We start from the raw sequence: 22,406 nt of genomic DNA on the forward strand, positions 1-22,406 counted from the left end.
CAAGGTTAGAGTTTGAGAGTGTTAGTTTTTAAGAAAAGAAGTTACATGTACACAAATTCTAAACAAACCAATTGGTTCCATTAAAAATGATTCCATTTGGACTTCTGCATCCCTTGTTATAGCATTTAAATAAAACTAATGGTTGATTTGTCATCAGATGAGAGTGGAAAGTACAATGAATTATTTGTTATCAACTAAAAAGACATTTCTGAGGGATTGTGCTGTTTCTCCTCCAATCCACAGATAATGGTAGGAATTAGCTTTATATTCTGTAGTGTTTAGGTGTACAGTCACTTACGGAGACTATTTTGTTGACACTTTGCAAATTTAAAAAGTGATTGGAAAGTTGCCCCAGTACTCTTGCTGAAAGCATTCACTAATTGCAATAATAATAATAACCAATGGAGTAAAATAATGAGAACAAATGTCACTATATTCAGTGAATTTATGTAAATAAATTTACCATGAACTCAGTTCCTCCAATTCAGTATAAAATGTATACATAGATAAGGAAGTAATGCATTCTACTAGAATATCCCTTTGTGACTTTGTATTGACGGACAGACAAGTATTTCAATACATTTTAAGGGTGAATTTATATAAGATGTTGGGTATGACATGAGCCAGTTAATTCTGAGAAATGAAGTAGAAGGTACACCAAATAATCTCTGGCTACATCATAGGGACAGTTTCTTTGAATGAATACTTCTTGAGTTAGAGTAAAAAGAAATTATTTTGTAAAGAGAGTGTTGATATCAGAGATGTTTAAGGATTGGTGCAAAATTACACAACTTTACAAAATAATTTGCACTAGTATTGATGTTCTCTAATATATGTGACATGAAGTAGCACTGATTATGTAGACATGTGGGGTAAACTAGGAATCAACGAAAGAAGCTTTAAAATTTTTTATATATCATAGCTAATAAACAGAAATGATTCATGGAATTGGTAGACAACAAACTCTCTGAGGGCAAGACCTGTGTCTTTTTCATTGTTCTATTGCCACTGACAAGGACAGTGCTTAGCACAAAGCAAAAGTTCAGTGTATGTTTGCAGAATGGTGAAATAAATGGACCAATATATATTAACTTTGTAAACAAACCCAACATGAATGATATTTCTAACAATTTAGAAACAAGACTTTAAATAAGCCTTGATGATTTAAAATATTAAATATATTAACGTAAAAATATGGCTTGTTAAATTTTAAACTGAAGCTGCAGGGGCTGTAGTTTACCAGTGCGGACTCTGGGCGCCGCTGTTGGCCAAAGTGGAGAACTTGGTACAGGGGACGTCCTCGCGCAGCCGCAGCTCACGTTCCCTGTCTCAGACTCGCTAGCGTAAGCCTTTCCAACGTTTACTTCTCTAGAGAAGAAACCCTGCCTGACCCTCATAAAGCTGCTGGGAGCTCCGGACGACTGCAACATAGACATTAGTTGTAATCCGGCATCTCCAGGCCGGTGAGCAAACTAAGACGGGGGGTAGGGGGGGCGGGCAAGAGGGATGGGGAGCGGCGCTGGGAAGAGCGGCTGGGCTGAGAGGCGGCCAGTGCTCTTTCCGTTCCTGCTGTCTTTGTTCTGCCTGGCGCTCTCTGAGCAGATCCACTACAGGATTCCCGAGGAGATGCCCGAGGGCTCGGTGGTGGGGAATCTCGCCAAGGACCTGAGACTCAGTGTCCACGAGTTACCGACTCGAAAACTGCGCGTCAGTTCGGAGAAGCCTTACTTCGCTGTGAGCGCGGAGAGCGGGGAGTTACTTGTGAGCAGCAGGCTAGACCGGGAGCAGATATGCGGGAAGAAGTCAGCTTGTGCTCTGGAATTTGAGGTTGTTGCTGAAAATCCATTGAACTTTTATCACGTGAATGTAGAGATCGAGGATGTTAATGACCACACTCCAAAATTCTCGCAAAATTCCTTTGAGCTGCAAATAAGTGAGTCTACGCCGCCAGGCACGCGATTTATATTAGAAGTCGCGGAAGATGCAGATATTGGCTTAAACTCTCTGCAGACTTATAAACTTTCTCTTAGCCCTAGTTTCTCGTTGATAAATAAGGAAAAACAAGATGGTAGTAAATTCCCGGAACTGGTATTGGAGAAACCCTTAGACCGGGAACAACAGAGTTACCATCGTTTAGTACTGACTGCCTCAGACGGTGGCGATCCACCCCTAAGTGGCACTATTGAGCTCCAGATCCAGGTCACTGATGCCAATGATAACCCCCCGGTATTTACCCAGGACGTATACCGAGTCAACCTTGGAGAAAACGTGCCCCCAGGCACCACTGTGTTGCAGGTGTCAGCCACCGATCAGGACGAGGGCGTCAACTCAGAAATTGCTTATTCCTTCTACAGGTCCGGGCAAGTCTTCGGTCTGAATTCAAAGAGTGGGGAAATTACAACTCTAAAAACACTGGATTTCGAAGAAATCAAAGAATATTCCATCGTGGTGGAAGGGAGGGATGGCGGAGGACTGGTTGCACAGTGTACAGTTGAAATTAGCATTCAAGATGAAAATGACAACAGACCAGATATTACATTCCATTCTCTAGTCGAAATGATTCTGGAAAACGCAGTGCCGGGAACTCTGATTGCTTTGATCAAAATACATGACAGAGATTCCGGGGAGAATGGGGAGGTTAATTGTCGATTAGAGGGTGAAGTACCTTTTCAGATAATCTCTTCCTCCAAAAATTCATACAAGTTGGTAACAGCCGGGACCCTGGACCGAGAGCAGATCCCGGAGTACAATGTCACCATCGTGGCCACTGACAAGGGCAAGCCGCCTCTCTGCACCCATACAAGTGTTATCTTGCATATTACTGATGTCAACGACAATGCCCCGGTTTTCCACCAGGCCTCCTACGTCGTCCACGTGGCAGAAAACAACCCGCCTGGAGCTTCCATCGAACAAGTCAGGGCCTCTGACCCTGACCTAGGGCCCAACGGCCACGTCTCCTACTCCATTGTGGCCAGCGACCTGGAGCCACGCGCGCTGTCGTCCTACGTGTCCGTGAACCCGCAGAGCGGCGTGGTGTTCGCGCAGCGCGCCTTCGACCACGAGCAGCTACGCGCTTTCGAACTGACGCTGCAGGCCCGCGACCACGGCTCGCCAGCGCTCAGCTCCAACGTGAGCCTGCGCGTGCTGGTGGGCGACCGCAACGACAACGCGCCCAGGGTGCTGTACCCGGCGCTGGGGCACGATGGCTCGGCGCTCTTCGACACGGTGCCGCGCGCCGCGCAGCCCGGCTACCTGGTCACCAAGGTGGTGGCGGTGGACGCAGACTCTGGACACAACGCCTGGCTGTCCTACCACGTGCTGCAGGCCAGCGAGCCCGGACTGTTCAGCGTGGGGCTGCGCACGGGCGAGGTGCGCACGGCGAGGGCCTTGGGCGACAGGGACGCGGCCCGCCAGCGCCTGCTGGTCGCTGTGCGCGATGGGGGACAGCCGCCCCTCTCGGCCACCGCCACGCTGCTCCTGGTTTTCGCCGACAGCCTGCAGGAGGCGCTGCCGGACCTCAGTGACCGGCCCTCGCCCTCTGACCCCCAAGCTGAGCTGCAGTTTTACCTGGTGGTGGCCTTGGCCTTGATCTCGGTGCTCTTCCTCCTGGCGGTGATTCTGGCGGTCGCCCTACACCTGCGACGCTCCTCCAGCCCTGCTGCTTGGGGCTGCTTTAAGCCTGGTCTCTGTGTCAAGTCTGGACCCGTGGTTCCTCCCAACTACAGTGAAGGAACTTTACCTTATTCGTACAATCTGTGTGTTGCCCATACTGGAAAGACAGAGTTTAATTTTCTAAAATGTAGTGAGCAGTTGAGTTCAGGACAAGATATACTTTGTGGTGATTCGTCTGGGGCCTTATTTCCACTCTGTAATTCCAGTGAGTCGACTTCCCATCCCGAAACTCTAATGGCGGTGAGTTCCATTTAAGTATCTACTCTTTTTCATCATCTTTGCAATTTTTTATTCACATGAAAATATATTGCATTTTTTAAGTCTAACGAGTTGCTTAGGAATAATTAGAGCTCATCCGAAAGCTGTATATCCAGCCTTCAAGGGGAATGGTGAATTAAGAATAGATATGTGACATAATATCTTACCCAGTTAAGATTTACCAAGTTGAGAGAGTATGCTCTATGCTTCACAACAAAAGTCTTTTTGCCAATTTCTTATCTCTTTTCTAATCTAATGAAATTTACCCATTGCTTTTTTATTCTTCATTTAACATATTTAGATGTTTGTTATATATAAGTAAACATTAAATTTAAAGTAGGTAGTCACTTCATTATTTACAGCAAAAAAGCTACTACTAGGTATCTTCCTTCACTGATTTCACTGGTAGTTTACATCTCTTTCTTATATTTATTCCTCATGTCTAGTTCCTTAAATCTACATATCTGTGAGTCTTTGAAGTCCTTAATATTTAAAGAAAAAAATACAGTGTGGTATATTGTGTGAGAAAGACTCAGTGAACTCATCAGAAAATCCAAGTCATTATCTAAGTTCCTTCAAATTTCCTTGAATGCAAAATCCTCTTCTTTATAGTTAACAGGAGATACTTGATAAGAGAAAAGGAAATGCTGCTCCCTCTATCACTTGCTCTCACACCTGACCTATTTTTTTGAAGCAGAAAGAGAGGAAAGTCACTGTATTTGTCTTATTACTTGGAGCCCTAAACATTAGTGACTAGTGACATCCTTCTATCTGTAGGAGGGAAGGAGAATTCTGAATTACTTTTAAGGCAAAAATCTACTAATTTCAAGCACATAAAAGATGCCATTACATAAGCATCTGTCTTTTGCTTGTTTTCTATTAGGAACTGCTTCAGTAAATAATTTCTTTACAAATTGCTGAAAGAAATTTCTTATTGTGGTACATAATTTGTTCTACATCTTGTGGGTTTTTTTACCTCAAATTATTACTTGAGTTTAGATGACCCTTATAATAGGAAGTTTAAGATTATATTAATATTGCTAATTTCTTGATGAAAAAACTGAAATGGAAACTTACTTTTCAGTGAATGTTATTTGAATCTTCCAAATGCTGTAGGCTGTGCATGCACTATGAATTCACATAGAAAACTAAATATTTTAAAAATTAAAATAGCTTAAAAGTTTAACAACCATAACTATGTAAAATTTAAAAATCCCAACCTACTTAAAGTTTAGCAATATTAGATGAGAAAATCTAGTATCATTATGTAATTAAATTTTGTAAACAAAATCTTAAGGAAACTTTACCCCAAGAATCTCACCATGAAAGTTAATGTCTTATAAAACAGCTTCAAATTGAGTAATCTATATATTCATTCAATATAATTATGTAAATATAAATGTACATATAAAATAAGAAAAATATGGATATATTTCCAAAGAGGATTGCACATTTTAATCACTTCAGAAATTAACGACCTATAGAAAACAGTTGAAACATTATAAAAATGAAATTTGAATAATTTACATATCTAGAAAGAGCAAAACGCTATAAAAATGATAGTAAGGTTGTCTGATATTAATGACATTTAATAGAAATTTCATGTCATTTCACTTCCAACTAAAATATCCACAAGTGGTCATTGCTTTTGAAATATAAATGCACGACACAGAGAAATCTAAAATCATAATGGTAAGAGAGTAGTGTTTTGTCAGTCATCTATAGCAAAAATATTTCACATCTCAGTGGGTGTAGTAACGGCTTAGGACTCTGAGCGCCGCTGTTCACCAACTCTAAGAAAAGCTCAGTCAGCTTTCGGTCCCGGTATTAGAGTCTGCAACTCCACAAAGCCGCTCGGATCCCACAAACAGACTCCGGGGCTGCAGAGTAACTCAGCCTCTGAACTTGGGGCACTACGGGTTTCTCCTGAGAAAAAAGATCGCCATAATTTGCAGGAGGAAAACAGAAGCTAAGGAATCAGCGTTCACAGCAAGTATTCCGAAGAAAAAACCTTTAGTGAAGCAACAATGGCCGCTCCAAGGAATCGCCTGCACCACAGAAGACTGTTCCTGTTGTGCCTTTTCCTGGGGAGGCTGTGGGAGACGGGGGCGAGCCAGATCCGCTACTCGATACCTGAAGAGACAGAAACAGGCTACATCGTGGGGAATATCTCCAAGGACCTGGGGCTGGAGCTCCGCGAGCTGGCAGAGCGGGGCGTCCGCATCGTCTCCAGAGGTAGGACGCAGCTGTTTGCTCTAAATCCACGAAGCGGCAGCTTGGTCACCGCGGGCAGGATAGACCGGGAGGACCTCTGCGCTCAGAGCGCGCGGTGTCTGGTGAACTTTAAAGTCCTGGTTGAAGACAGGGTGCAGCTTCACGGAATAGAAATAGAAGTCACTGATATCAACGATAATAACCCGAAATTCCAGGTCGAAAATCTGGAAGTAAAAATTAACGAAATTGCTCTGCCCGGAACACGTTATCCATTGCCAGAGGCTGTGGACCCGGATGTGGGCTTGAATTCCCTGCAGAGCTACCAGCTCAGCCCCAATAACCACTTCTCCCTGGACGTGCAAACTGGAGACGACGGAGCTGTAAGCCCAGAGCTGGTGCTGGAGCGCGCCCTGGACCGCGAGGAGGAGGCTGCTCACTACCTGGTCCTCATCGCCACGGATGGAGGCGAACCGCGTCGCTCCAGCACAGTGCACATCCGAGTGACAGTGTTGGATACAAACGACAATGCCCCGGTTTTTGCTCAACCGATTTACCGAGTGAAAGTCCCAGAGAACGTGCCCCCGGGGACCCGGCTGCTTACCGTAAGCGCTAGCGACCCGGATGAAGGAACCAACGGGGAAGTGGCTTATACATTCTGGAAAATTAGTGAAAAACAATCTCCGTTATTCCAGCTGAATGAAAATACTGGCGAAATATCAACAACGAAGAGTTTAGATTATGAAGAATGTGCGTTTTATGAGATGGAAATACAGGCAGAAGATGGTGGGGCATTGAAGGATCGGACCAAAGTACTCATTTCAGTAGAAGATATCAATGATAATAGACCTGAAGTGACCATTACATCGTTATTTAGTCCAGTGAGGGAAGATGCTCCTCAAGGAACAATAATCGTTCTTTTCAATGCTCACGACCGAGACTCTGGTAAGAATGGCCAAGTTGTCTGTTCCATCGAGGAGATTCTACCTTTTCAGTTAGAAAAATCAGTAGAAGACTATTATAGATTGCTGATAGTCCAAAATCTTGACAGAGAAAAAACCTCAGAATATAACATCACAGTGACTGCAACAGATAGAGGAACACCACCTCAGTCCACGGAAATTCACATCACCCTGCACGTGGTTGACATCAACGACAATCCACCCTCCTTCTCTCAAACTTCCTACTCTGTCTACCTCCCAGAGAACAATCTTAGAGGCACCTCCATCTTCTCTGTGACAGCCCATGACCCAGACAGCAACGAGAATGCTCGAGTTATTTACTCGCTAGAGGAAGACACCATCCAAGGGGCGCCTCTCTCCTCCTATGTTTCTATCAACTCGGACACTGGTGTGCTCTTCGCACTGCGCTCCTTTGACTATGAGCAGTTTCGAGATCTTCAAATGCAGGTGAGGGCAAGCGACAGTGGGGACCCACCACTCAGCAGCAACGTGTCACTGAGCATATTTGTGCTGGACCAGAACGACAACGTGCCAGAAATCCTGTATCCTGCCCTCCCCACTGATGGCTCCACGGGGGTGGAACTCGCACCCCGCTCTGCAGAGCCAGGATACCTGATTACCAAGGTGGTGGCAGTGGACAGAGACTCAGGCCAGAATGCCTGGCTGTCCTACCGCCTGCTCAAGGCCAGTGAGCCAGGACTCTTTTCTGTGGGGCTGCACACGGGCGAGGTGCGCACAGCGCGGGCCCTACTAGACAGAGATGCGATCAAGCAGAGCCTAGTGGTGGGGGTCCAGGACCACGGCCAGCCCCCTCTCTCTACCACCGTCACGTTCACGGTGGCTGTGGCCGACAGCATCCCCGATGTCCTGGCTGATCTAGGCAACCTTGACTCTCCTGCCAACCCCGAGGACTCCGACCTCACACTCTACCTGGTGGTGGCGGTGGCCGCAGTCTCCTGTGTCTTCCTCGCCTTTGTCATTGTGCTACTGGCGCTTAGGCTGAGGCACTGGCACATGTCGCGTCTGCTCCAGGCTTCGGGCAGTGGGTTGGCTGGCGTGCCGGCGTCTCAGTTTGTGGGCGTGGATGGGGTTCGGGCTTTCCTGCAGACCTATTCGCACGAGGTCTCGCTCACCGCGGACTCAAGGAGGAGTCACATGATCTTCCCGCAGCCGAATTACGCGGACACGCTCATCAGTCAGGAAAGCTGTGAGAAAAGCGAGCCTTTGTGCGTTTCAGATGATTCCAGGTTTCCTGTAGAAGACAGCCCTTTCGTTCCAGTGAGTTCGACTTTTTCTTTACTTTAAAAAAAAAATTGGTTTTCTCTTTAAGTGCTTTCATTTAAGGTAAGTTGATGTTAACATATTTCTCACCATACATTTAAATTTTCACTAAGCCTGATTTTTTGCTCTAACATCTGTAAGAGTCAGACGCGACTTAGCGACTGAACAACAATATAGGAGGCATTTATTGGTTACATCGTTGAAACAATCTTTGCTTTTTCATAATAATTAACCTAGGGTCAGTGGAAACCCTCTTGGGACAGCCCTCATCATCAGGCACTGGGCATGGCTCTTTGGCTAAGGTTGCTTGAGTAGTGACCACAGTTCACTACTAATTCTTAGGACGGGTTTCTATTCCTGAAATTTATTATTTTTGTTGTCTGCAATGGCTGCATTGTGAAATTCTTACTCTAAAAACATGTCTATAGCTGATGCTATTTTTGTAAGGGTAAATTAATAAGAAATACATTCTATTTGGAGAACTAAGTGAAAGCTCAAATTCAGTGCTTCTCTTCTGTTTCTATGACCAGACAACACCCCTTAGAGGTGATGTGTTTCAGGTCACATGTTTGTAGATGTTGTTTGCATTTAGAGATCATTTCTGAGGATGATTCAAGCTTCAGTTATTAGTTCCATATCTTCATACAGTATGTTTTATTCTTTTAATGGTGAAAAAAATGCTCTTTATAAACAATAGACATTTAATTTCAGTGAAAAATTTTAACACCATTGGTTCTCATCCTCTTAATACTATAATTATTAATAGTTTGAAACTCTCCTATAGTTTATATTTGCTGAAGAGCAGTTTCTTAGACTGGACCCTATGAGAAGACAAAACATGGGAAGTAAAAATTATTCTTCAAGTGTTACTTATGACCCAATACTCCAACTTTTGAGGCTAGAAATAAATTTGGATATGGGAGATGCTTTAGGAAAATATTCTCAGGAATTACTAGGGAGGTTCTAAGAATATTTCACTGGCTTTTAGATATAAAGAAAATAATTATTATTATGTAATGTGATTTTTAACACAATGTGATTTCAAGTAATAAATGACATTGTAGGAGACTTTGAAAATAATATTTGAAATTGACTCAAAATTCTATTTTAAACATGCTGAACATAAGGGCTAAACATGTCTGTCCATCATACAGATGTTTTAATTATTTCAAATACTCTTTATTCCTAAGCAAGTAGGAAAGACATAATGCATTGCTCAGGGTCATATTTTTAACCATGCAATAGGAAAGCTATCATTTAAAGTTTCTGTCTTGGGGAGTAACCTTTAGTACTTGGTATACATAAATACTAAAATATGTGTTAATGTGGAAAAAGTAATAACAGAAATATTTATGAAGACTGTATATCATGGTAGGTGACTACTATTCTCTGCCATAAAAGGTGACTTGTCTTTAAAAACAGTCCATAAGGCTCTTTGGATGGATGATTGGGCAGACTGTGGAAAATGCTGAATTCTTGTTTTGTTAAATCAGGCAGGACTTTTGCATTGGTAAACAGTTTATATAATAGGCTTAAGGATAAAATTCTTCCCCATATTAATGTCTTGTCTTTAAAGAAGAGTTAATTAAAATATCTTGGATATCTTCAAAACAATGAGGTAATGAAATATGTAGTAAAGAATACCTTGTGTTGACCATCTTTGCAATTGGGTGAGGGGTAAATGAAGGTTCAATAATAATGCTCCCTAACTTCTTTTATAAGTTTGAAATTTTCCACAATAAACTTCTTGAAAAACTAAGTATAAAGACACTGCCCATATACTTTACTAAACTTGGGCAATTACATAACTATATATCTATAGATAGATATATATTCTGAGCTTCCTTGGTGGCTCAGTGGTAAAGAATTTGCCTGCCAATGCAGGAGACACCAATTCGATCCCTGGTCCAGGAAGATTCCCCGGAGAAGGAAATAGCAACCTACTCCAGTATTCTTGCTTGGAAAAAAAACATGGATAGAAGATCCTGGCGGGCTACAGTCCATGGGGTCGCAAAGAGTTGGACACAACCTACCGTCTGAAAAACAACACATTCTGAAGAGAAACTGTCTCAAGACGACAATATGAGACTGCGATCCCACACGAGGCCTCTGGGCGCCGCTGTCGGCCAGTGCAGGGCTAGCGCTGATACCCGAGATTCCTCAGCCTCCAGGCTGGGATTTCCAGCGCAGCTACCGATAGAAGGAAGCCCGCTCACACACCCAGGCTCCTCTGTGCCCAGCACAAACGGATTCCCAGCTCTGCCTGTCCTGGGCAGAAAGTTTTTCTACTGATGCCGTGAACTGCAGTTTCTTTGGCTTTTCGGAAAGATTGGGACCCAGCGAGAACTAAAGCGCGCAATGGGAGGGAGCTGCACTCAGACACGCCCGGCTGACCGGAGGCAGGTACTGTTTCTCTTCCTGCTGCCTTTGTTCTACCCCGCGCTCTGCGAGCAGATCCGCTACTCGATTCCCGAGGAGCTGGCCAAGGGCTCCGTGGTAGGGAATCTCGCCAGGGATCTAGGGCTCAGTGTCCTGGATGTGTCGGCTCGAAAGCTGCGAGTTAGCGCGGAGAAGCTGCTCTTCAACGTAGACGCGGAGAGCGGGGACTTACTTGTGAAGGACCGAATAGACCGTGAGCAGATATGCAAAGAGAGAAGAAGATGTGAATTGCAGTTGGAAGCTGTGGTGGAAAATCCTTTAAATATTTTTCATATCATTGTGGTTGTTGAGGATATTAATGACCATGCTCCTCAATTCGATAAAAAGGAAATACATTTAGACATTTTTGAATCTGTATCCGCAGGTGCACGAATATCCCTGGACCCTGCCACTGACCCCGATATAAACATGAACTCAATTAAAGATTATCAGATAAATCCTAACCCTTATTTCTCATTAATGGTTAGAGTTAATTCTGACGGTGGCAGATACCCAGAATTATCCTTGGAGAAACCCCTAGACCGAGAAGAGCAGCGATCCCATAGTTTGATATTGACTGCCTTGGATGGAGGGGACCCTGCACGAAGTGCCACCGCTCAAATAGAAATCTCTGTCAAGGACACCAATGATAACCCCCCGGTGTTCAGCCAAGATGAATATAGACTTAGCGTTAGTGAAAATCTACCCCCCGGGTCCTCCGTGTTGCTGGTGACAGCCACTGACCAGGATGAGGGGGCCAATGCTGAAATAAACTACTACTTCAGGAGCACTGCTCAGAGTACAAGACACAAGTTCTCATTGGATGAGAAAACAGGCATGATTAAGAATAACCAGTCATTGGATTTTGAGGATATAGAAAGATACACCATGGAAGTGGAAGCAAAGGACGGAGGTGGTCTCTCTTCCCAATGTAAAGTAATCATAGATATCCTCGATGAAAACGACAACATCCCGGAAATAATCATTACTTCTCTCTCTGATCAGATTTTGGAGGGTTCTCTACCAGGAATGGTTGTTGCCCTTTTCAAAACACGGGACCGGGATTCTGGAGGAAATGGAGAAGTCACCTGTCATGTAGGAAGAGATGTTCCTTTCAAGATTTATTCTTCTTCTAATAATTACTACAAGCTGGTGACAGATGGGGATCTAGACCGAGAGCAGACTCTGGAATACAACGTCACCATCACAGCCACTGACCGGGGCAAGCCTCCTCTCTCCTCCAGCACTACCATTACCCTATGCATCACGGACATCAACGACAACGCTCCGGTTTTCCACCAGGCCTCCTACATCGTCCACGTGGGAGAAAATAACCCGCCTGGAGCTTCCATCGCGCAAGTCAGCGCCTCCGACCCTGACCTAGGACCCAATGGCTACGTCTCCTACTCCATCGTGGCCAGCGACCTGGAGCCACGCGCGCTGTCGTCCTACGTGTCCGTGAACCCGCAGAGCGGCGTGGTGTTCGCACAGCGCGCCTTCGACCACGAGCAGCTACGCGCTTTCGAACTGATGCTGCAGGCCCGCGACCACGGCTCGCCAGCGCTCAGCTCCAACGTGAGCCTGCTCGTGCTAGTGGGCGACCGCAACGACAACGCGCCCAGGGTGCTGTACCCGGCGCTGGAGCCCGACGGCTCGGCGCTCTTCGACACGGTGCCGCGCGCCGCGCAGCCCGGCTACCTGGTCACCAAGGTGGTGGCGGTGGACGCAGACTCTGGACACAACGCCTGGCTGTCCTACCACGTGCTGCAGGCCAGCGAGCCCGGACTGTTCAGCGTGGGGCTGCACACAGGCGAGGTGCGCACGGCGAGGGCTTTGGGCGACAGGGACGCGGCCCGCCAGCGCCTGCTGGTCGCTGTGCGCGATGGGGGACAGCCGCCCCTCTCGGCCACCGCCACGCTGCTCCTGGTTTTCGCCGACAGCCTGCAGGAGGCGCTGCCGGACCTCAGTGACCGGCCCTCGCCCTCTGACCCCCAAGCTGAGCTGCAGTTTTACCTGGTGGTGGCCTTGGCCTTGATCTCGGTGCTCTTCCTCCTGGCGGTGATTCTGGCGGTCGCCCTACACCTGCGACGCTCCTCCAGCCCTGCTGCTTGGGGCTGCTTTAAGCCTGGTCTCTGTGTCAAGTCTGGACCCGTGGTTCCTCCCAACTACAGTGAAGGAACTTTACCTTATTCGTACAATCTGTGTGTTGCCCATACTGGAAAGACAGAGTTTAATTTTCTAAGATGTAGTGAGCCTTTGCATCCCCCTCAAGACATAGTGTGTGGTGATTCTCCTGGGGCCCTAATTCCACTTCATAGTGGGAATGACTTGGCTACACATCCTGAGACCCTGACACCAGTAAGTTTCATTTGTTTTCTTCTGTAATATTCTATTTTTTTTCATATGTTGGGCATACTATTTCACTTTTACATCTAGAATCATATTTAGAAAATCCATAACTAATCACTGTCTTGTCTTTTCAGTTTTTACTGACTACATTTTCAACACTCATCTTGTTCATAAGTTGCTCTGTAATTCAGAAAGGATGTAACTAAATTGGAGATATCTTTTCAAGCCTAAGTTAGCAAAACAGGCTGTGGTCTTGGCTTCTTACCAGATAAATAAATAGTTTGAAGTTTAATAATATTCACGTACTCCTTAAATATCAAAGCAGATGCTCATATCAAAGAAACATGTGTTGCAGATAATCCTGTATGTGCATTCTGGTATCTTCATTTATTTTAACATTTTTAAAAACTGTTGGGACTTCCCTGGAAGTCCAGTGGTTAAGACTCTGTGCTTCCAATACAAGAGGTGGGATTTCAACCCTTGGTCAGGGAACTAAGATCCTGCATGGTGCAGCCAAAAATAAAATAAAATAAAACTAGATTATAAAAAAATATAAATAAAACTAAGCATTTGAGGGGACATAGCGAGCAGATCCACGAATCCCTGAAATTGCATGCAAAGTTACAGATGTATGCAGTTTTCCTGGCAGAGGAGTCAAAACTTTCATTCTATTGCCAAGTGTTGCTACGGGCCCCAAATCATAATACTACCCTAGAGGAATTTGTCTCTTCAATTTTTGGTCCTTCTGGTTTTTCTTTTATATATTTTTTTCTTGGTACTCAAATTATACTCTTTCCAAATCTTTTTTCCTCTACATTGAAGATAAGGAATTTCCCAGAAAGCAAATGAAATGTCATTGTGCTCTGTGCTCAATCTCTGACTCTGATTATCTTTGAAGACAAAAGATAAAATCTTTAAAGAGTTAAATGGGGGGGGGGGGGCATAATGACATAAATGTTTCTAAAGAACCAGTTCTCTCTTTATGAAAGAAGTGAACCTCCAAACTCCTCATCTTTGAGGAGAGACCTACTACTGGATTGATGGGGATATACATCTGAAGATGTGGGGGTCAGTTTATTTTGTACTTCCATATAAAATGCAAAGAGATTATTTATAGTGCCATCAACACCCTGGTGAAAACAGGTCGTTTGATATGCTTATTTCTTTAAAAACCCACATCACTATTTCTAACTCTGTTTTAAAAAATTGTTTTATAGCACTTGTATGTATTCTCTTCCCATTGCAATAGAGACATGTTCCTTTTAGTTTGTGGCTACCAGCTCAACTCATTTGGGTCAAGTTAACTTCTAATAACCTATAATAAAAATACATTTTCCAAAAAAATTCATTGAGGCACAATAAAACTATTTTAGAAAAATTTGAAAGCCCTTTACACAATCTTAATGCTAAACAAATATAATTAGTTAACCAATATAAAATTTAAAAATCTTAAGTGAATTAAAAGGGATTATCTCATAATAATCTCTATATGAATGTCTACTAAACACTGTTGGACCATTTAAATCAGAATTTCAAAATAAAATTGTAAGGCTTTTCTGAATATAGCTAGAAGCTCACAGGAAAGAAAAGAAGCATTACTTACCTTTGAAAGTGGATATATTTCTATTGGGAAAATAAGTGTTGCAAATATAAATTTAATCGACCATTATTTAATACTCTGTAGTACTTTCGTTCCACTTTATTCCACCGAATAATGGCAGTCCACCTCCAGTATTCTTGCCTGGGAAATCACATGGACAGAGGAGCCTGGCGGGCTACAGCCCATGGGGTCTCAAAAGAGTCGGACGCGACTTAAGGACTAAACAACAACAAGAAAACTACAGATATCCGTTGAGAAACCAAAGAAGAAATGTAAAATAAAATATACAACAAAAAATAGAGTCCCCTTTGTTTTCTATTGCGTACATAAGTGGGTGCAGTAACTTCTGAGGACTCTGAGCGCCGCTGTTCACCTACTACGAGAGAACCGCAGCCAGCGCTCAATCCGGATTCTCAGGGCTCCAGCTACACAAAGCTCCACGGTTCCTGCAAATCAGCTCCAGGGCTGCAGCGAAACTCACTTCAGAATTTAAGGTGCGCAGGCCGCAGAGACTTCCTGCACCCAGAGTAAGAAAAAGGAATCAGCCAAAACACAGCGTGCCCAGTGAGGACATAGCGAGAATCCAGTCACCAGACAACAATGGCCGCTCAAAGGAATCGCTCCTACCTCAGCGCGCTGATCCAGCTCTGCCTTCTCTGTATGTCGTGGGAGACCGAAGCTCGGCAGATCCGCTACTCGGTTCCCGAGGAGTTAGAGAAAGGCTCTTTTGTGGGCAACATCTCCAAAGACTTGGGACTGGAGCCCCGGGAGCTAGCGGAGCGAGGAGTCCGCATCGTCTCCAGAGGTAGGACGCAGCTTTTTGCTCTGAACCCGCGAAGCGGCAGCTTGGTCACCGCAGGCAGGATAGACCGGGAGGAGCTCTGCGCTCAGAGCGCGCGGTGTCTGGTGAGTTTTAACATTCTTGTGGAAGATAGGGTGAAACTTTTCGGAGTAGAAATAGAAGTAACTGATATCAATGATAATGCACCAAAATTTCAAGCAGAAAATCTAGATGTAAAAATTAATGAAAACGTCGCTCCAGGAATGCGTTTTCCTCTCCCGGAAGCTGTTGATCCAGATGTGGGCGTGAACTCCCTACAGAGCTACCAGCTCAGCTCCAATAAGCACTTCTCTCTGGCAGTTCAAAGCCGTGTCAATGGCGTTAAGTCCCCGGAGCTGGTGCTGGAGCACGCTCTGGATCGCGAGGAAGAGGCAATGCACCGTCTGGTTCTCACTGCCGTCGACGGGGGAGACCCTCTCCGATCTGGCACTGTCCTCATCAGTGTGACTGTTTTCGATACAAATGACAATGCACCCGTTTTCAGTTTGCCTGAATACCGAGTGAGTGTTTCGGAGAACTTGCCTGTGGGCTCACGGCTGTTGACAGTCACCGCCACCGACAGGGATGAAGGTGCCAATGGAGAAGTGACATATTCATTCCGAAAATTACCTGACACACAATTGTTGAAATTCCAACTAAACAAAAATACTGGGGAAATAAAGCTATCAGAAAATCTAGATTACGAAGAGACCGGTTTCTATGAAATAGAAATACAAGCTGAAGATGGAGGGGCATATCTTGCAACTGCTAAAGTATTGATTACAATAGAAGATGTAAATGACAACAGTCCAGAGGTAACCATCACATCTCTGTTTAGTCCCCTGATGGAAGATTCACCTTTGGGGACTGTTATAGCTCTTTTAAATGTGCATGATCTGGACTCTGGGCAGAATGGACAGGTCACCTGTTCCATATTGGGGAATCTACCATTTAAATTAGAAAAATCGATTGATAGTTATTATAGATTGGTGACACACAAAGTTCTTGACAGGGAACAGGTATCCTCTTACAATATCACATTAAAAGCCACAGATGGAGGAAGTCCACCCCTATCAACAGAAACTCACTTCATCCTGCAAGTGGCAGATATCAATGACAACCCACCTACCTTCTCTCACATCTCCTACTTTACCTATATCCCAGAGAACAACCCCAGAGGGGCGTCCATCTTCTCAGTGACTGCACTGGACCCAGACAGCAAAGAAAATGCCCAGGTTATTTACTCCCTGGCTGAAGACACTATCCAGGGGGCACCACTATCCTCCTATGTCTCCATCAATTCTGACACAGGAGTCCTATATGCACTGCGATCCTTCGACTATGAGCAGTTCCGTAATCTGAAGATGCAAGTGACAGCCACTGACAGTGGGGACCCACCACTCAGCAGCAACGTATCACTGAGCATATTCGTGCTGGACCAGAATGACAACGCGCCAGAAATCCTGTATCCTGCCCTCCCTACCGATGGCTCCACAGGCGTGGAACTGGCACCCCGCTCTGCAGAGCCAGGATACCTGGTTACCAAGGTGGTGGCAGTGGACAGAGACTCAGGCCAGAATGCCTGGCTGTCCTACCGCCTGCTCAAGGCCAGCGAGCCAGGACTCTTCTCTGTGGGGCTGCACACGGGCGAGGTGCGCACAGCGCGGGCGCTGCTGGACAGAGACGCGCTCAAGCAGAGCCTGGTGGTGGCGGTCCAGGACCACGGCCAGCCCCCTCTCTCGGCCACCGTCACGCTCACGGTGGCTGTGGCCGATAGCATCCCAGATGTTCTTGCTGATCTGGGCAGCTTGGAAGTCCCGCCGGCCTCTGATGCTTCAGACCTCACCCTGTATCTGGTGGTGGCGGTGGCCGCGGTCTCCTGCGTCTTCCTCGCCTTTGTCATTGTACTGGTGGCGCTCAAGCTGAGAGGCTGGCACACGTCGCGTCTGCTCCAGGCTTCCGGAGGCGGATTGGGTGTACCAGCCTCGCACTTTGTGGGTGTGGACGGGGTACGGACTTTCCTGCAGACCTATTCCCACGAGGTCTCTCTCACCGCGGACTCGCGGAGGAGTCATGTGATCTTTCCGCAACCCAACTACGCGGACACACTCATCAGCCAGGAGAGCTGTGAGAAAAAAGATCCTCTGTCTTTGTTAGATGATTCGAAGTTTCCTGTAGAAGATACCCCTTTGGTGCCAGTGAGTTCTATCTTTGCTCCTTTTCTCACCTTTAAGAATTATGATCAGTTTTACTCCTAGGTTTGCAGCATGATCGTGGGATCCTAATCCTATTTTTTTCACGTTTTCCTCCATTTCAGTGGCATTCACTTCTTGCTAAAACATTGAGGAATAGAACTTGATAGTTATTAAGACTGATATGTTTTTACTTTCTGGAAAATATTCACTTAATCCCAGTGAAGGTTTATTATCATAGGCTATTATGCTTAGCTTCAGAGTCTTGTGTTTTATAGTTTTGTTGTATGATACTGGCAATTCCTAAGAGAGGACTTTCATACAGAAGTGTCTTGTCAATTTGTGTGCTCTCCTGGTGGCTACATGCTGAAATCCTTAGACAACCCTGCCTCTTGTTTTGAAGTCAGGCCTGGTAAGAATAGGTAAATGTCAGAAACAAATGCATTAGCTTACTGGAAATCCTGCCAATTTTCAGTAATATTCTATTAACAATTCATAACAACGTGTGCTTAAATTTTTGAAGTATAATCATACCTGGTAACACTGCAGCATCCATTTTGCCTGTGATTCTCATTTCATACTGTCATGTGGAAGATATACCATTTTAATTTTACTTTCCTTGTTCTATAGGGACTCTAGAGAACCGATAAAAGGTATTATGTTAAGCAGACTTGAGGTTCTGCTTTCTCTGTACTTTTTTGTTAAATTCTCCTTGAGGTTCTGCTTTCTCTGTACTTTTTTGTTAAATTCTCCAATCTCTAAGGCTGAAATATATATATAATTTAGGGAGATAGATTGGTACATGTTCCCAAGTACAGGAGCAAAGAGGTATGCCAAAGTCATTTCAGTGACTATAGAGAGAATGGAAACTGAAACTCTGAAAACTCTGAAATTTATAGTCAAAATAAACTTAAAGTTAAAAAAAGTCATTTCTGCATGAGAGGTGAATCAAGCAGAGAAGTACACAGAATTCTAAACAGATGATCAGTGGAATTACTGATGAGTCCATTTAAAGTGATGATAGTGATGTGTTTGCTTTGATCTCTTACTATTCTATTAATTTATTATTAATATTCTTCTAAACTAATATGGTAGCATAAGGTCAAATCATGCCCTAATGTGTTTTAAAGTGTTTATGAGACCATGATTTTTTTCCCCATGTCATTCAACTTTTGTTCAAGGATATGTCTGTGGGAAAAGAGCATAGTTATTATCTTTGGAGTTATAGTTAATAACTTTTATTTTTTAACTTCCAAATAATTGAATCATTTAAATGTCTGACCATGAGAGTCAAAATTATTCTGCATATGTTTCAAATAATGTTATTATTTTGAAAAAACACAGGTTTAAAAAAACCTACTCTTTTGGCATGGTAGCTATTGTTAGCAAATATCTTGAAATATAATTATTTAAAAGCAATATAGGTCACCTTAGATGATGGTAATGAATACTAAAGTGGTTGTATTCTAGTTCTTAAATATGGGGGGATGGATTAAGCCTAGATTGAAGACCAAAAATAATTTTTATGCTTATCTTTAGTACTTTCCTTTGTGGAAACTTACTCTTAAAAGGATCTACTGTGATTGCCTCTGGATAGAACTGGATAGCAGAAAGCAATGGAATAGGAGACCTGTTTTGCATTCTACATTCTTCTGTGCCTTTTAGATTTTTTAAAGAACTATTTCACCCTATTCAAAATCTATGTAAAATTTTAACATATAAAATATTGGTTTAGCCAAAAAGTTCGTTCGGGTTTTCCCGTAAGATGTTACAAACTTTTGGTCAACCCAATATATGATAGTTTTGACCATGTGAAAAAAAAAAGTTTCATGAAGAAAACAATCACCGGAGGAACAAGGTTCAAATATTTCAGCTGCGATCATCTTGTCTTTAAAGACTTCCTGAAATAAAGCAGAAAACGTAAGCTGCGGTTCCACACGAAGCCTCTGGGCGCCGCTGTCGGCCAGTGCAGGGCAAGCTCTGAAGCCCGGGATTCCTCAGCCTCTAGCCAGGGATTTCCTGCGCAGCCACCAACACAGAGAGAAGGAAACCCGCTTATACACTGGAGCTCCTGGCCGCGCATTCTCCCTAGCACACAAGGGTTCCCAGCCCCTAGACTGGGAGTTCCGCCTGTCCTGGGCCAAATGCTTTACCGGTGTGCCATGTGCACTTTCTCCAACTAGAAAGACTGGGACCCAGAAGAACTAGAGTGCGCAATGGGAGGGAGCTGCACGCAGACACGCCCGGCTGACCGGAGGCAGGTACTGTTTCTCTTCCTGCTGCCTTTGTTCTACCCCGCGCTCTGCGAGCAGATCCGCTACTCGATTCCCGAGGAGCTGGCCAAGGGCTCCGTGGTAGGGAATCTCGCCAGGGATCTAGGGCTCAGTGTCCTGGATGTGTCGGCTCGAAAGCTGCGAGTTAGCGCGGAGAAGCTGCTCTTCAACGTAGACGCGGAGAGCGGGGACTTACTTGTGAAGGACCGAATAGACCGTGAGCAGATATGCAAAGAGAGAAGATGTGAATTGCAGTTGGAAGCCGTGGTAGAAAATCCTTTAAATATTTTTCATATCATTGTGGTTGTTGAAGATATTAATGACCATGCTCCTCAATTCCATAAGGATGAAATATACTTAGAAATCAGTGAATCTGTCAGCCCGGGGACTGGAACAATTCTTGAGCCTGCAAATGATCCCGATATTAGTATGAATTCACTGAGCAAATACCAACTAAGTTCTAATGAGTATTTCTCGTTAGTGGTGAAAGACAATCCTGACGGGGGCAGATATCCAGAACTGGTATTGAAGAAGGCCCTAGACCGAGAAACGCAGAGCGTTCACCATTTGGTGCTGACAGCCTTAGACAGCGGGGATCCGCCGCAAAGCGGCACAGCTCAGATCCGAGTCCTGGTGGTGGATGCCAACGATAATCCCCCTGTGTTCAGCCAAGATGTGTACAAGGTCAGCCTTCGGGAAGATGTGCCCCCAGGCACCTACGTGCTGAGGGTGAGCGCTACCGATCAAGACGAAGGCGTCAATGCAGAGATCACCTACTCATTCCTTGGTGTGGCTGATACAGCCCGGCACGTGTTCTCTCTGGATTCTGCTACAGGAAACATCATAACTCATCAACCCTTGGATTATGAAAATGTAGGAAGATACGCCATGGTTGTGGAAGCAAAGGACAGAGGATCGCTCTCTACACGGTGTAAAGTAATTATTGAGGTTTTGGACGAAAATGACAACAGCCCAGAAATAATCATCACCTCTCTCTCAGATCAAATTTTGGAAGATTCCCCGCCAGGAATGGTTGTGGCTCTCTTCAAAACACGGGACCAGGATTCCAAGGAAAATGGAGAAGTCACGTGTAATTTAAGTAGAGACATTCCGTTTAAAATTCATTCTTCTTCTAATAATTACTACAAGTTAGTAACAGATGGGGCCCTGGACAGAGAACAGACTCCGGAATACAACGTCACTATCACAGCCGTTGACCGGGGCAAGCCGCCCCTCTCCTCCAGCACTGCCATTACCCTACGCATCACCGATGTCAACGACAACGCTCCGGTTTTCCACCAGGCTTCCTATGTGGTCCACGTGGCAGAAAACAACCCACCCGGCGCTTCCATCGCCCAAGTCAGCGCTCGCGACCCAGACCTGGGACCCAACGGCCAGGTGGTCTACTCCATCGTGGCCAACGACCTGGAGCCGCGCGCGCTGTCGTCCTACGTGTCCGTGAACCCGCAGAGCGGAGTGGTGTTCGCGCAGCGTGCCTTTGACCACGAGCAGTTGCGCGCATTCGAACTGACGCTGCAGGCCCGCGACCACGGCTCGCCCGCGCTGAGCGCCAACGTGAGCCTGCGCGTGCTGGTGGGCGACCGCAACGACAACGCGCCCAGGGTGCTGTACCCGGCGCTGGGGCCCGACGGCTCGGCGCTCTTCGACACGGTGCCCCGCGCCGCGCAGCCCGGCTACCTGGTCACCAAGGTGGTGGCGGTGGACGCAGACTCTGGACACAACGCCTGGCTGTCCTACCACGTGCTGCAGGCCAGCGAGCCCGGACTGTTCAGCGTGGGGCTACGCACGGGCGAGGTGCGCACGGCGCGGGCCTTGGGCGACAGGGACGCGGCCCGCCAGCGCCTGCTGGTCGCTGTGCGCGATGGGGGACAGCCGCCCCTCTCGGCCACCGCCACGCTGCTCCTGGTTTTCGCCGACAGCCTGCAGGAGGCGCTGCCGGACCTCAGTGACCGGCCCTCGCCCTCTGACCCCCAGGCTGAGCTGCAGTTTTACCTGGTGGTGGCTTTGGCCTTGATCTCGGTGCTCTTCCTCCTTACGGTGATTCTGGCCATCGCTGTGCGCCTTCGAAGCTCTTCCAGCCCCAGCGCTAGGGGCTTCTTTGGGTCTATTCTTTGTTCTAAGTCTGGTCCTGAGATTCCTCATACCTACAGTGAGGGAACGTTGCCCTATGCCTATAATTTATGTGTGCCTGGGAATCAAACTAATCCAGAACTTAATTTTCTCACATCTGTTGAACACTGTCCTGCCACACAAGATATTCTCAACAAAGATAGCTCTTCAGTGCTATTGGATAGCATTTTAACTCCTAGTATTGAAGCAGATAAGAACACTTTTAAACAGGTAAGTACT

At 45.5% G+C, this 22,406-nt stretch overlaps 1 protein-coding gene and 1 long non-coding RNA gene across 19 annotated transcripts in view; one reads left to right on the forward strand and one right to left on the reverse strand.

Moving 5' to 3' along the window:
• The window catches only part of LOC133251387 (protocadherin gamma-C4), a 186,900-nt gene that overhangs the window by 67,173 nt on the left and 97,321 nt on the right, over window positions 1-22,406 (forward strand). Inside the window, exon 1 of one of the 18 annotated variants that reach the window (XM_061423766.1) lies at window positions 1,252-3,912. The exons of 13 other annotated variants lie outside the window; for them this stretch is intronic. In XM_061423766.1, the coding sequence (XP_061279750.1) occupies window positions 1,507-3,912 (2,406 nt within the window). In that variant the 5' untranslated portion in view covers window positions 1,252-1,506. Of the gene's footprint in view, window positions 1-1,251; window positions 3,913-5,316; window positions 8,382-8,444; window positions 13,161-15,264; window positions 17,770-18,480; window positions 22,398-22,406 lie in introns of those variants that run through there. 4 more of the 18 variants (XM_061423749.1, XM_061423759.1, XM_061423761.1 and 1 more) reach the window with 4 other exon arrangements.
• On the reverse strand, window positions 14,783-15,457 carry LOC133251397 (uncharacterized). Its single transcript, XR_009737594.1, has 2 exons — window positions 15,379-15,457; window positions 14,783-15,267 (listed from the first exon to the last, which is right to left on the reverse strand). It is a non-coding gene; the product is annotated as an uncharacterized LOC133251397 (long non-coding RNA).

The sequence above is a fragment of the Bos javanicus genome, chromosome 7 (assembly GCF_032452875.1).
Source record: "Bos javanicus breed banteng chromosome 7, ARS-OSU_banteng_1.0, whole genome shotgun sequence".
NCBI lineage: Eukaryota > Metazoa > Chordata > Mammalia > Artiodactyla > Bovidae > Bos > Bos javanicus.